At 45.8% G+C, this 16,208-nt stretch overlaps 1 protein-coding gene across 2 annotated transcripts in view; it reads left to right on the forward strand.

Moving 5' to 3' along the window:
* Nucleotides 1-16,208, forward strand: part of LOC121535236 (short transient receptor potential channel 3-like) — a 105,614-nt gene that overhangs the window by 52,101 nt on the left and 37,305 nt on the right. For both annotated transcript variants that reach the window (XM_041842111.2, XM_041842101.2), the window contains 3 exons: nt 331-495; nt 8,250-8,466; nt 15,348-15,581. In XM_041842111.2, the coding sequence (XP_041698045.2) occupies nt 331-495; nt 8,250-8,466; nt 15,348-15,581 (616 nt within the window). The remainder of the gene's footprint in view (nt 1-330; nt 496-8,249; nt 8,467-15,347; nt 15,582-16,208) is intronic.

Below are 16,208 nucleotides of genomic sequence, written 5' to 3' on the forward strand. Positions count from 1 at the left end.
TCTCTCTCTCTCTCTCTCTCTCTCTCTCTCTCTCTCACGCACCACACACACACACACACACACACACACACACACACACACACACTATAGGCCCACTTAAAATGCAAATGACCAACCAATGATTGGTGCCTACACTCCAGCAGTCCCTTTTCCTGGTTTCCGCCTGGTGCCTACAGAATAGATTCGGAACTGGGTCTTCATCCTCATTTTCCAGACTGAACTGCGTGGCAGCCTAGAGGATGAACCAGGCCTGCCACTCAGCCTCTTTTCTTCCCCAGACTGCTTCCCCATCGCATTAACTTTTCCTGTTCTCTCTCTCCTCCCCGACAGTTTGTGGCCCACCCCAACTGCCAGCAGCAGCTGCTGACGATCTGGTATGAGAACCTGTCGGGCCTGAGGGAACAGACCATCGCTGTGAAGTGCCTGGTGGTGGTGGCGGTGGCCGTGGGTCTGCCCCTATTGGTTGTGGGCTACTGGTTCGCCCCCTGCAGTCGGGTAAGAGTACCACGTCCACTGACATACCCGCTGAGTGTCATTTACCAACCTGAAACACTTTGGTAAGAATTTAGATGTAGTAGTAGTCAGAGCAATGTTGATGGAGTATGTTGTTCACAAAAGTGCACAAACGCTCGTACGAACGTGCACACTCACACATGCACACAGACCGGTTAACCAGGACTGCCGGAAAACGTGTGGCAAAACGTGTGACACCATTTTTGATTTAGTTTAATAAAATATATCGATGCAAAGCATTAAATAGGGGCAAAGTACTGTTTTTTGGTGTTTTTTTGCCTCATGATTTGTCAGCTCACGCACAATTTCTCTGTCCTTCACATTGGAGTGCTGCTGCAGGCTCTTTGCATGTCTTGACCAGTCAGATTCACGGAAATTGCAGGTTGCGCGGGCCGGGCACAAAGCTCAAGGCACGCTCTCCACTTTCCTCCGGTAATTATTTAGCAAGTGTCACATCACTCCCAACAGACACAAGCAACAACTCTATAAATAAATGTTGTAGCAGCCTACACCTAAACATTAGCGATCTGACATGCTGTATTGCATGGAAACAATACTATTTTTGAGTGTGATCAACTGTAGGCTACTAACAACAGAAGCTGCATAGTCCAGCCTACTATGCGCCTTGTCCCTCTGGCCAGGGTAAACGAAGCGGTAACGTTGGTTATTTATAGCCCATTTGGTTGTGAGAAAATGTGAATGGGATCAAATTTGGTTTATATTCAAACTTGGGCTGACTAGGCAACCTAGTTATTAGAACATAGTTATTTGCAACTCTTCAAAGTTCAAACCAATATAGATGATTGTCCCTGACCTGCTGTTTCGACTCTCTCTCTCGCTCTCTCTCTCTCTCTGACCTGCTGTCTCGACCTCTGAATGCTCGGCTATGAAAAGCCACCAACTGACATTTACTCCTAAGATGTTGAACTGTTGCACCCTCTTTAACCAATGTGGTTATTATTTCACCCTGTTGGTCACCTATGAACATTTGAACGTCTTGAAGAACGATCTGGCCTTAATGGCCATGTACTCTTATAATCTCCACCCATCACAGTCTGAAGAGGACTGGCCAACCCTCGGAGCCTGGTTCCACTCCAGGTTTCTTCCTAGGTTCCTGGCATTCTAGGTAGTATTTTCTAGCCACTGTGCTTCTACATTGCTTGCTCATTGGGGTTTTAGGCTGGGTATCTGTATAGCACTTTGTGACAACTGCTGATGTAAAAAGGGCTTTATAAAATCAATTAGATTGATTGAATTTGATTGATAATTGTTTTGCGATATGAAAAGTAATATACGCCAAGAGAGTATAGATAGAAGTCTGGCATGCAAGGCCACCCACCTCCATCATTCCTGCCACTCAGAACCTCACAGGTAGATCAACTGGAGTATGTCCAGGCTGTAGATTTCAATTTGAAATACAGAGGCTGTGTTGGGACAAAATTCACCAATTGTGATCCCTTCAATTATCTCAACTCAAACCAGAGCATATGAAGAGTATCGTGTCTAGCTCATATAATTACATATAGAATAGTAATGTATAGGGCCTCGTGTCCATTACCCGAACTGTTCCTCTTAAAAGTAAAACAAAGATATTTACAGCCACCTGTGATTTAAGTAAGTAAGTCTAGGAGTGTGAGAGTGTAGTGTGTTTATTTGATTATATTCACTAACCCTGCTCTGCCCAGGTGGTTTATGGGTACATGCCAGTAGTATAACGAGTCTCTTGCTACGCTCCAATGAATGTTAGTGTTACATTTTATATATTTAGGGACGTTGTTTACCCTCTGATAAAGCCAAGACTAAGAATGTGTGTTTTAATCATAAAGGATTTTAGGACTGGAGAGGAGCAGAGCCACAGCACAGCATTTTAATGGGTTAGGTGTGTGGGTACAATGCCAATCTGGGTTGTTGGCATCATTACAACGGCTGGCATCATTTGGATTCAGGGGTGGCACCTTGAGAGCACTTTGATTAGTTTTTCAGGAGACGGGGTCGTTCAGGTGCTTTGATGGCCAATTGGTAGGAATAGAAAAGTGAATTCAACAGACTAGGAGTACCTTTTCTAGTATGCTTTAGCACGTAATTGTATAACACAGATGTATGAAAAAAACATTTCAAGGCTTGGAACAGTTGTATACATCATTAACGACACCAACAAAGTTTGTTAGATTTTCTGAAGAAAGTCTAAATCAAATACTACAACCACCTCAACTGAATTGATTTGTGTTTGTTTTGAAATTACTCCAGACTTCACTATAAACTAATTTCAATCAGGTTAAGTGGTTGTAGCATAGTTACTCTATAGACTTCTTATCGACTGAATTCTCGCTTTGCATCCCACTGATCCCATTGAAGGCTTTACTTGCAATGATTGATATGTGGTTGTTTTACCTACATACAGTTGAAGTCAGAAGTTTACATACACCAAATACATTTAAACTCCGTTTTTGTCACGCTCGTTGAAGGACGGGTCAGACCAAGGCGCAGCGTGAAATGCATACATGTTTATTCAAAAGATAAACACACGAACAAAAAACAACGTAACGTGAAGTCCTCAGGCTAAACACAATACAAGCCTCTACACGGAACAAGATCCCACAACTAATGAGTGCCAACAGGCTACTTAAGTATGATCCCCAATCAGAGACAACGAGTGACAGCTGCCTCTGATTGGGAATCACACCCGGCCAAACATAGAAACACACAACATAGAATGCAAACATAGAAATACTAACATAGATATCTACACCCTGACTCAACATACAAGAGTCCCATAAGTCAGGGTGTGACAGTACCCCCCCCCAAACCCCCCAAAGGTGCGGACTCCGACCTCACAAACCTTACATAACAGGGTAAGGTCCGGGTGGGCATTCCGCCTCGGAGGCGGATCCGGCTCCGGGCGTGACGACCACATTCTCTCAGCCTCCCCGTTGCGCCCCTGGTCTGGTCTGGACCTCGGCGCGCTGCTTCCCCTCTCCTTCCTCCCACGATACACCAAGCCCTGTCTGGACCCTGGTGTGGGAGACCCCGAACCTGGAGAAGGGCTGACGTCTGGGTCTGGACTGGAGCCGCTGACCGGAGCTGGACTAGGCACCGGTGGAGCCGACTGCTCTGGCTCCGGAGTGAAGCTGCTGACCGGAGCTGGACTATGCACCGGTGGAGCGGACTTCTCTGGCTCCGGAGTGGAGCTGCTGACCGGAGCTGGATCAGCCACCGGTGGAGCGGACTGCTCTGGCTCCGGAGTGGAGCAGCTGACCGGTGCCCGACCAGGCACCGGTGGAACGGGCACGGGCCGTGCCGGACTGGACACACGCACCACTGGTCTGGTGCGAGGAGCAGGCACGGGCCGGGCCGGACTGGGAACACGCACCACTGGCTTGGTGCGGGGAGCAGGAACGAGCCGGGCCGAACTGGGAACACGCACCACTGGCTTGGTGCGGGGAGCAGGAACGGGCCGGGACGGACTGGAGACACGCACCACAGGTCTGGTGCGAGGAGCAGGAACGGGCCGGGCCGGGCTAGTGACATGCACCACAGGCTTGGTGCGGGGAGCAGGCATGGGCCGTACCGGACTGGGAACACGCACCACTGGCTTGGTGCGAGGAACAGGAACGGGCCGGGCCGGACTGGCGACACGCACCACTGGCTTGGTGCGGGGAGCAGGTACGGGCCGTACCGGACTGGGAACACGCACCACTGGCTTGGTGCGAGGAGCAGGCACGGGCCGGGCCGGACTGGGAACACGCACCACTGGCTTGGTGCGGGGAGCAGGAACGAGCCGGGCCGAACTGGGAACACGCACCACTGGCTTGGTGCGGGGAGCAGGAACGGGCCGGGCCGGACTGGAGACACGCACCACAGGTCTGGTGCGAGGAGCAGGAACGGGCCGTACCGGACTGGGAACACGCACCACTGGCTTGGTGCGAGGAACAGGAACGGGCCGGGCCGGACTGGGCACACGCACCACTAGCTTGGTGCGAGACGCAGGCACAAGGTGTACCGGACTGGGAACTGACGTTAGACATCTCCGACTGTGCCAGTCTTTCACTCTCCACACCCAGTCCTCCTCCCGTGAGGACTCCTCCCTGAGCCCCCACGAGTGCAGTGGTCGGGGCTCTTCTCCATCGATCCCGATCACCCTTTTAGCACCCCCCCCCCCAGAAATGTTCTTGGGGCTGTCTCTCGGGCTTCCTCCTCGGCCGGCGCCTTCTGCGTTGCCGTTGCTCCTCTCTAAACCGGGCCTCCACTGTCTCCTCCCAAGGACGGCGATCCATCCCAGCCTGAATCTCCTCCCATGTCCAGGATCTCCTCCCATGTCCACGATGTCTGCTCCTGGGCACGCTGCTTGGTCCATTTTTGGTGGGATCTTCTGTAACGCTCGTTGAAGGATGGGTCAGACCAAGGCGCAGCGTGAAATGCATACATGTTTATTCAAAAGATATACACACGAACAAAAAACAACGTAACGTGATGTCCTCAGGCTAAACACAATACAAGCCTCTACACTGAACAAGATCCCACAACTAATGAGTGCCAACAGGCTACTTAAGTATGATCCCCAATCAGAGACAACGAGTGACAGCTGCCTCTGATTGGGAATCACACCCGGCCAAACATAGAAACATACAACATAGAATGCAAACATAGAAATACTAACATAGATATCTACACCCTGACTCAACATACAAGAGTCCGGAAGTCAGGGCGTGACAGTTTTTCACAATTCCTGACATTTAATCGTAGTAAAAATTCCCTGTTTTAGGTCAGTTAGGATCACCACTTTATTTTAAGAATGTGAAATGGCAGAATAATTGTAGAGAGAATGATTTATTTCAGCTTTTATTTATTTCATCACATTCCCAGTGGGTCAGAAGTTTACATACACTCAATTAGTATTTGGTAGCATTGCCTTTAAATTGTTTAACTTTGGTCAAACGTTTCGTCTAGCCTTCCACAAGCTTCCCACAATAAGTTGGGTGAATTTTGGCCCATTTCTCCTGACAGAGCTGGTGTAACTGAGTCAGGTTTGTAGGCCTCCTTGCTCGCACAAGCTTTTTCAGTTCTGCCCACACATTTTCTATAGGATTGAGGTCAGGGCTTTGTGATGGCCACTCCAATACCTTGACTTTGTTGTCCTTAAGCCATTTTGGCACAACTTTGGAAGAATGCTTGGGGTCATTGTACATTTGGAAGACCAATTCCAAGCATCTGCCTCTAACCCTAGGAAGCTCTTTGCCACATTCTCCTCCCTGCTGAATCCCCCCCCCCTCTCTCTCTCTGTGGATGACTTCGTCAACCACTTTGAAAAGAAGGTTGACGACATCCGATCCTCGTTTGTTAAGTCTAATGACACTGCTGGTCCTGCTCACACTGCCCTACCCTATGCTTTGACTTCTTTCTCCCCTCTCTCTCCAGATAAAATCCTGCGACTTGTGACTGCAGGCCGCCCAACAACCTGCCCGCTTGACCCCATCCCCTCCTCTCTTCTCCAGACCATCTCCGGTGACCTTCTCCCCTACCTCACCTCGCTGATCAACTCATCCTTGACCGCTGGCTATGTCCCTTCCGTCTTCAAGAGAGCGAGAGTTGCACCCCTTCTCAAAAAAACCAACACTCGATCCCACTGATGTCAACAACTACAGACCAGTATCCCTTCTTTCTTTTCTTTCCAAAACTATTGAGCGTGCCGTCTTTAGCCAACTCTCTTGCTATCTCTCTCAGAATGACCTTCTTGATCCAAACCAGTCAGGTTTCAGGACTGGTCATTCAACTGAGACTGCTCTTCTCTGTGTCACGGAGGCTCTCCGCACTGCTAAAGCTAACTCTCTCTCCTCTGCTCTTGTCCTTCTAGACCTGTCTGCTGCCTTTGATACTGTGAACCATCAGATCCTCCTCTCCACCCTCTCCGAGCTGGGCATCTCCGGCGCGGCTCACTCCTGGATTGCGTCCTACCTGACCGGTCGCTCCCTACCAAGTGGCGTGGTGAGAAGCTGTCTCCGCACCACGTGCTCTCACCACTGGTGTCCCCCAGGGCTCAGTTCTAGGCCCTCTCCTATTCTCCCTATACACCAAGTCACTTGGCTCTGTCATATCCTCACATGGCCTCTCCTATCATTGCTACGCTGACGATACACAACTAATCTTCTCCTTTCCCCCTTCTGATAACCAGGTGGCGAATCGCATCTCTGCATGTCTGGCAGACATATCAGTATGGATGACGGATCACCACCTCAAGCTGAACCCTGGCAAGACGGAGCTGCTCTTCCTCCCGGGGAAGGACTGCCCGTTCCATGATCTCGCCATCACGGTTGACAACTCCGTTGTGTCCTCCTCCCAGAGTGCGAAGAGCCTTGGCGTGACCCTGGACAACACCCTGTCGTTCTCCGCTAACATCAAGGCTGTGACCCGATCCTGCAGGTTCATGCTGTACAACATTCGGAGAGTACGACCATGCCTTACACAGGAAGCGGCACAGGTCCTAATCCAGGCACTTGTCATCTCCCGTCTGGATTACTGCAACTCGCTGTTGGCTGGGCTCCCTGCCTGTGCCATTAAACCCCTACAACTCATCCAGAATGCCGCAGCCCGTCTGGTGTTCAACCTTCCCAAGTTCTCTCACGTCACCCCGCTCCTCCGCACACTCCACTGGCTTCCAGTTGAAGCTCGCATCTGTTACAAGACCATGGTGCTTGCCTATGGAGCTGTGAGGGGATCGGCACCTCTGTACCTTCAGGCTCTGATCAGTCCCTACACCCAAACGAGGGCATTGCGTTCATCCACCTCTGGCCTGCTGGCTCCCTTCCTCTGCGGAAGCATAGTTCCCGCTCAGCCCAGTCAAAACTGTTCGCTGCTCTGGCACCCCAATGGTGGAACAAGCTCCCTCACGACGCCAGGACAGCGGAGTCACTCACCACCTTCCGGAGACATTTGAAACCCCACCTCTTTAAGGAATACCTGGGATAGGATAAAAAAAAACATATTGTAAAGTGGTTATCCCACTGGCTATAGGGTGAATGCACCAATTTGTAAGTCGCTCTGGATAAGAGCGTCTGCTAAATGACGTAAATGTAAATGTAAATAAGTTAAATGCACCAATTTGTAAGTCGCTCTGGATAAGAGCGTCTGCTAAATGATGTAAATGTAATGTAAATGATGTCTTGAGATGTTGCTTCAATATATCCACATATTTTTCCTTCCTCATGATGCCATCTATTTTGTGAAGTTTTTTTCTGAGGTCTTGGCTGATTTATTTTGATTTTCCCATGATGTCAAGCAAAGAGGCACTGAGTTTGAAGGTAGGCCTTGAAATACATCCACAGGAACACCTCCAATTGAATCAAATGATGTCAATTAGCCTATCAGAATCTTCTAAAGCCATGACATCATTTTCTGGAATTTTCCAAGCTGTTTAAAGGCACAGTCAACTTAGTGTATGTAAACTTCTGACCCACTGGAATTGTGATACAGTGAATTATAAGTGAAATAATCTGTCTGTAAACAATTGTTGGAAAAATTACTTGCGTCATGCACAAAGTAGATGTCCTAACCAACTTGCCAAAACTATAGTTTGTTAACAAGAAATTTGTGGAGTGGTTGAAAAACGAGTTTTAATGACTCCAACCTAAGTGTATGTAAACTTCCGACCTAAACTGTAAGTTGAATGCACTGATTGTAAGTCACTCTGGATAAAAGCAAAATGACTGAAGTGTAAATGTGATCCTTCTTATTTTCTGTAGCTGGGCAATGCCCTGCGCAGCCCCTTCATGAAGTTTGTGGCCCATGCCGCCTCCTTCATCCTCTTCCTGTGCCTGCTGTTGTTCAACGCATCAGACCGCTTCGAGGGCATCACCACCATGCCAAACGTGACCGTCACTGACCATCCCATGCAGATCTACCGGGTCAAGACCACTGAATTCAGCTGGACCGAGATCCTCATCATGGTCTGGGTCACAGGTGAGATAACATTTTGTGGTACTGTGAAGGGTTGACGGCACCAGAGGGGCTTGAAAAGGTGTGGTCAAAGGCAAGGAGATATATCAGAGTCATGTTTCAGGGTGCAAAAAGATTCCATAAAGCTTCATATTGAATTTGGCCTTTACTGCAATAGGCCATAAAATTGCATTAAATAACACATTCATAAATTACAAAACAGACAGTCAAAAAGTAAATCATAAGGAATAAGGTTTTGAAATGTCTATCCTATATTTAGGAGATATAATAAGCTTCATGAGGTAGTCACCTGGAATGCATTTCAATTAACAGGTGTGCCTTGTTAAAAGTTAATTTGTGGAATTTCTTTCCTTCTTAATGCTTTTGAGCCAATCAGTTGTCCATATTATGGCAATAACAGCTCAAATAAGCAAAGAGAAACGGCAGTCCATCATTAATTTAAGACATGAAGGTCAGTCAATCCGGAAAGTTTCAAGAACTTTGAAAGTTTCTTAAAGTGCAGTCACATCAAACACTATGATGAAACTGGCTCTCATGAGGACTGCCACAGGAAAGGAAGACCCAGAGTTACCTCTGCTGCAGAGGATAAGTTCATTAGAGTTAACTGTACCTCAGATTGCAGCCCAAATAAATGCTTCACAGACACATCTCAACATCAACTGTTCAGAGGAGACTGCGTGAATCAGGCCTTCATGGTCGAATTGCTGCAAAGAAACCACTACTAAATGACACCAATAAGAAGAAGAGATTGCTTGGACCAAGAAACACGAGCAATGGACATTAGACCGGTGGAAATCTGTCCTTTGGTCTGATGAGTCCAAATTGGAGATTTCTGGTTCCAACTGCCATGTCTTTGTGAGACGCAAAGTAGGTGAACGGATGATCTCTGCATGTGTGGTTCCCACTGTGAAGCATGAAGGAGGAGGTGTGGTGGTGTGGGGGTGCTTTGCTGGTGACACTGTCTGTGATTTATTTAGAATTCAAGGCACATTTAACCAGCATGGCTACCACAGCATTATGTAGCGATACGCCATCCCATCTGGTTTGCGCTTAGTGGGACTATCATTTGTTTTTCAACAGGACAATGACCCAACACACCTCCAGGCTGTGTAAGGGCTATTTGACCAAGAAGGGGAGTGATGGAGTGCTGCATTAGATTACCTGGCCTCCACAATCACCTGAAAGTGGTGGCAATTGTTACTGAGTGGACTATCCTGGTTAGATTAAAATTAAATTAAATATAGCATTTAAAACACAGCAGCTGTATGGCACAATCGTCAGGAGACTATCTCTGCCTTTAAAACACTGATATAAACACTGACAGTAATGAGGTCTTTTCAATGAAAAGTGAACAATTTCAATTCACTTTCCATAGCTTCACTGGTCAGTTGTACTTAATGCTTAACAGCCAGACTGATCTAAATTGGAACGAGCAGGTGACAATGCATACTTGCGAGCGAGAGGATCAGGGAACTCTCTGGGGAGAGCGAAATCAGTTGAGATTTTGGCGAGGAGCAGTCTTCAGTCCCCCTGCGGCTCCCGGAAGATTGAAATACCAATTATGGTGACACATCCGCAAATGGACCTTCTCCTTCCTCTCCTCTACCCAACAGTCTCCATTCTGTTCTCAGCATGGGGAAGATTCCAGGATTGTGTTCATTTGGCATCAAATGGAAGAAAACGGACTGAAACAGGCAGGAACTACCTGGACTTGTCCAATAAGAAACACCAATTTTAGTTTTCTGTTGCAAAATGTTTTAAATCGGTTTCCGTTGCGTGCCCAAATGAACACGGCCCTCATCGGACCCGGTCGAGGGTGACACCATTGACAGGTACTGCAGGTTTTGACTAGATTGGATACAGTTTATCCCTAAATCTACTTTTCGTAGCAAGTTAGGCAAACTTACATAGCAGGTTAGGAAAATTAACGTAGCAGGTTAGGAGAATTAGGTTAAGGTTAGGAAAAGGGTTAAGGTTAGGGTTAGCTAAAATGCGAAACATTTAAACTTTTGATGTCAATTTGACATAAGCTGTATTCTATCTAGACATGACCGATGTTGCGAGGTCGCTCCGCCATTAAAGATGCATCTCGTTTGGTCGGATAGGAAGTTATTATAATGAGTCACTACCGGCCTTTTGACATGACCCAAGAGGTCCTCTGACCTTCATTTACCAAACCACAGTACGGTATGAAGATGGGCAGAAACTGCTTTTCCAATAGAAATCCCTGATCACACTTGTAGGCGGTATCATGGGGATGTTGGCTAGCTAAGCTCATGTGCAGAAGCACGTCATCAAGTCTAACGGTCATCTTGTGCCGAACTGCACATGTGCAGGGCGTCAAATCAAAGGCATTCCTTCGATATAAAGTTGTTTTTCACAAAAATGAAAGCGTGTCAGTTTGTCACTTTCAACTACTTAAGACATTGGCTCGGTTGTGCCTTTAGATTTTGCGAAAATTAACAACTAAGGAAGAATCTTTCACTTCTCTCATTGACTTCTCAAACTCTGGCCTGGTCTGCTTGGTCTGTTTCGCAAGCATTCCCGGAAGTCTCACGATGTTGCACCTCTGGGTTTAGAAACTCTGTGACCAAGCATCTAAATGCAAGATCAATTGTCTCTGAGGAGGGAACATTTCTTCCTTTTTCTCTCCCCCTATGACGGATTGAGTGAACAAATCGATGCAGTGACTATGCCTATGTTCCATCTTCTGAATTTTGAATCGCTATGTAACGCACAGTTCAGACGTCGAATTTATGGTGCGTCAAACTGAATAGAAATTAATAGCGGGCTGGCATGATTGAGAGCTTTGCTTGATACACCGATTGGTTTCATACAACCCCACTCTCAACACTGCAGACTTCCTAGTTGTTTTTGGGCCGAATTCAGGCATAACAACGCCCTCTTGTGTAAAAGAAACCACAAAGTTTATTGCAGTAAAAGGTATGTTTGAAACAGTGAATATGATTGGTTTAATGTGTCTCGGTTAACATAACGTGTCTTCAGATTGCTTAACTCCCTTTTACTATCACAAGGAAGCTTGATAAGTAGCCTTTCTGTAATATCTGAAATTATTGGATAGCCTTTGCTGTGATGAATACAGTGTAGCCTTATTAGGAACTGTGTTTCAGATATCTCTATAAAGCTCTTATAATGAAAGGTGCTATGTTAATAGTTCAAACGCAGCGCTATCATCGCACCGAACTAACAAAAGTCTTCCAACTGCGAATCCGAGGCCATGATTGTTCTTCCGTTGTAGGTGTGGTAGTGAAGCAATTTTTATTTGCACGCAATTAACATTATTAATATGCATTACCATTACTCCTGACAGTAGAAGAACTGCTCTGACGCGCTGCATGAAACAGGGGCACGCTTCACCCGCACTGCGCCGAAAGAGCGGCAGAGCAAGGTTATTATAGTTTTGTGAATTAATATTCGTTTTTATTTGTCAAATTTTTTTTTTTGAAATTCAGTTTAGTTTCAGTTAGTTTTCAGACTTGATTTACTCATTTTTATTTAGTTTCAGTTTGATAAAAAAATATATATTTAGTTTTTATATAATTTAGCTAAAGTTTAAGTTTTAGTGTTAGGGAAAAAAAGTAGCCATTTTGTGGGAGGCTAGGAGCCATTTATGTGTTGTAGGCCTATAGTTATTTTTTTGGGGGGTGTCTTCTTGCCACTTGAGGGCAGTAATACATAAGGGGATGGGAGAGGACGATAGACTTGGACAGATGTAACATCTCTATCTGTATCATGATGGCATCAGTGAGAGCATGTGCAGCGCCATTGAGGCCATCTCCGTCTTGAAAAATAAAATGTTCTTCTTCATAAGTAAAATTTGTTGGCTGATCCCATCTGATGACCCGGCTGTTACGAATCCAACCGGGTCATCAGGTCATGCCAACCAGGTCATCAGGAGGGATCAGCCAATGAAGATGGAAGTCCCGCCCAGTTGGCTAAATCAAAATGGTGAAAGTTCTAAATTGCGCAGCCCATGCTAACACAGGCTTTTAGCCAGTAGAGGACTCCATACAACTCCATGGCCAGGACATAGGTTTAGTTAGGTTTAAATTATAAATCAATTCTAATGTGACTTGGATTTAAAGGATAAGCGCCTACACTGGTGCACGAAATATGGAGGAAGGAAACTCTCTTTGGTAGTAAACACTACCATTCAAAAGTTTGGGGCCTCACAGGTCCTCAATTGGCAGATTCATTAAATAGTACCCGCAAAACACCAGTCTCAACGTCATCAGTGAATAGGCGACTTCGGGATGCTGACCTTCTAGGCAGAGTTGCAAAGAAAAAGCCATATCTCAGACTGGCCAATAAAAACAAAAGATTAAGATGGGCAGTCTGAGATATGGCTTTTTCTTTGCAACTGCCTAGAAGGTCAGCATCCCGGAGCCGCCTCTTCACTGTTAACGTTGAGACTGGTGTTTTGCGGATACTATTTAATGAAGCTGCCAGTTGACGACCTGTGAGGTGCCTGTTTCTCAAACTAGACACTCTAATGTATTTGTCCTCTTGCTCAGTTGTGCACCGGGGCCTCCCACTCCTCTTTCTATTCTGGTTAGAGACAGTTTGCGCCGTGAACGGAGTAGTACACAGCGTTGTACAAGATCTTCAGTTTTTTGGCAATTTCTCGCATGGAATAGCCTTCATTTCTCAGAACAAGAATAGACTGACGAGTTTCAGAAGAAAGTTCTTTGTTTCTGGCCATTTTGAGCCTGTAATCGAACCCACAATTGCTGATGCTCCAGATACTCAACTAGTCTCAAGAAGGCCAGTTTTATTGCTTCTTTAATCAGCACAACAGTTTTCAGCTGTGATAACATAATTGCAAAAGGGGTTTCTAATGATCAATTAGCCTTTTAAAATGATAAACATGGATTAGCAAACACAACTGTATTTCTGATCAATTTGATGTTATTTTAATGGACAAAAAAATTGTCTTTCTTTGGAAAACAAGGACATTTCTAAGCGACCCCAAACTTTTGAACGGTAGTGTATGTAGGACGAATCAAATACCTTTACCTTTATCTGACAGAAAGGAGGGAGAAAAAAAAAACTAATGAACTCATGGCACATTAGACATGTTGTGTTTATGTAATATTAAACATGTGTCATTGACTAACCTCTTCAAATATGGTTAATAAAAACAGTTGCAACAATAGCAAAAACATAAGCAATACAACCAAACAAGATTTTCTGGTTTATCTTCAAGAAGACTGTGTTTCAGAGAGGTGGTCGTTCGATTTCTCAAGATGACATGCTGAATAATGTCTTGAATGCTTGGGATGCAGGGGCAGAAACCAGATCCAGTTCCACAGGGCACAGCTTTGGATGAACAGCCATCCTTGCCTGCCAGAACTGGAGAGGTGACTCTTCCAGGTATTTCTGCAGCGCATACGGGGCACTTAATGCCCTGCCAGGTTGACCCCCGTATGGACAGCGACCTCAGACACAATCTTCGAATTGAGGAAATCTTTATTTCTCAAGAACTGTGTTTGAGATGCTTGCTGGATTCATCGTGCTGGCATCTTGCTGGGGTCCTGCTGCTCCACACTCTCTGATTTGCTGAAGTACAAAAGACTCTGCTTCCCTCATCAGTGGCCATCACTGTTGAGCGAAGGGCCAGAGACACACTTAGGTCCATCAGGCAAGCTGCTGCAGGGATTGGATCGAAGTTGGCTGCCAGAGGATTCAGTATGCATGCAAAGCACTCACACAGTGACTTCAGGAGGACCTGTGTCAACTGTTTTGCAACAGTAGTTGACTGCAATTGTGCCTCAAGGTTGAGAAGGCACGGCACCACATCAAACAGCATGTCAGTTTGAAGTTGGTCGGTGTGGATTGCGAACAGCTCCTGCAACTTCAAGCTGCGCTAGCTTAGCCCAGTCACGCACTACTGGCAGCATTTACCCGCCAGATTCAGAAGCTCGAAAACCCCATTATAGTTTAGAAGAAACAAAACGTAATTTTTTATGGTTTTTATTTAATTTTAGTTAGTTTTGCAGTCAAAGATAATAGTTTCAGTCTAGTTTTAGTTTTTCTGATGTTTTTTATTATTAATTGTTTCACTACATTTACATTTAGCAGATGCTCTTATCCAGAGCGACTTACAGGAGCAATTAGAGTTAAGTGCCTTGCTCAAGGGCATCTCGACAGACTTTTCACCTAGTCAGCTCAGGGATTAAAACCAGCGACCTTTTGGTTACTGGCCCAACGCTCTTAAACGCTAGGATTTTCCTTTTCAGCGTATACTAAATAGTTTTTCCAATGTATTTTTTTATTTTTTTATTTTTATTTTTTATTTTTTACTATAATAACCTTGCTGCCGAACTATTGCCAAAAGTCAGACGAGGTGCACTGCATAGTTTCAAATGGCACTCTATCCCCACTCTTCAGTCCAAAGAGAAAGTGGCATATTTTTTTGTTCGGTGCGGCGATAGAGCTGTGTTTGTACTAGGGCTTAGAGGTTTTATTCTGTAGTGATTCAGTAAATGCACAGATAGATTAATTAAGTTGATTTAATAAACAAATTAACCTATTGTCAGGCCCTCAAGGTGGTTTCATTAGGTAGACATTAGGTGGTTACTGAATCAACACACTGCAGTCTCACTATTGCCAGATGATTCAATGGTCATGTTAATTAGGGCACGACATAGCAAGGGAAAACAAAAACCTGCATTTCTTATTGGATACGTCCAGATAGTCCTTCCTCGTTTCAGACCTTTTTTTTCAGTTTTTAACCTAAGAAACACAACCCATGTCCTCTTGTTGTTGTTACCTCTGCAGAAATGTTTCTCTCAGTTTCAGAACCTTTTAATCTGTTTGGTGCCTATTGAACACAACCCACAACTTTGTTGCCTCCTCTGCAGGGATGATGTGGTCGGAGTGTAAGGAGCTGTGGACAGAGGGGCCCAGGGAGTACACCCAGCAGCTGTGGAACGTTCTGGACTTCGGCATGCTCTCCATCTTCATTGCCGCTTTCACAGCCCGGTTCTTTGCCTTTGTACAGGCCACCAGAGCCCAGCAGTACGTCAACGAAAAGATCCACGCCACCGACCTCTCCCTGGTGACCCTACCCCCGGAGGTCAAATACTTTACCTACGGTGAGAGAAGAGCTCTTGTATACATTTTTTCCTCAAATCAGGATGCACCCAATCAAATGTTATTTGTCACAGAAATAGTGACACGAGCAATAAATACACAGTGAATAATGAATAACATTAACAAGTAAAAGTAACATGGCTGTATAGAGAGTACCAGTACCGAGTCGATGTGCAGGGGTACGATGTAATTGAGGTTGCTATGTTCATATAGGTAGGGGTAAAGTGACTAGGCAACAGTATAGATAACAGACAGTAGCAGCGTCGTGTGTGTGTGTATGTGTGTGTTGGGATGTCAGTGTAAGTATGTGTGAGAGTAGAGTCCAGTGTGTGTGCATGGAGTGCAAGAGAGTTAGTGCAAAACAGTGTAAAAGCAGGTAGTCCGGGTAGCCATTTTATTAGCTAATTAGCAGTCTTGTTTAGCAGTCTTATGGCTTGGGGTTAGAAGATGTTCAGGGTCCTGTTGGTTCCAAACTTGACAACAGTGTATGGCTTGGGTGGCTGAAGTCTTTGACAATTTTTTGGGCCTTCCTCTGACACCGCCTGGTATAGCGGTCCTGGATGGCAGGGAGCTCAGCCCCAGGGATGTACTGGGCCATACTCACTACTCTCTGTAGCGGCTTGCGGTCG

The sequence above is a fragment of the Coregonus clupeaformis genome, chromosome 2 (genome assembly GCF_020615455.1).
Source record: "Coregonus clupeaformis isolate EN_2021a chromosome 2, ASM2061545v1, whole genome shotgun sequence".
Taxonomy (NCBI): domain Eukaryota; kingdom Metazoa; phylum Chordata; class Actinopteri; order Salmoniformes; family Salmonidae; genus Coregonus; species Coregonus clupeaformis.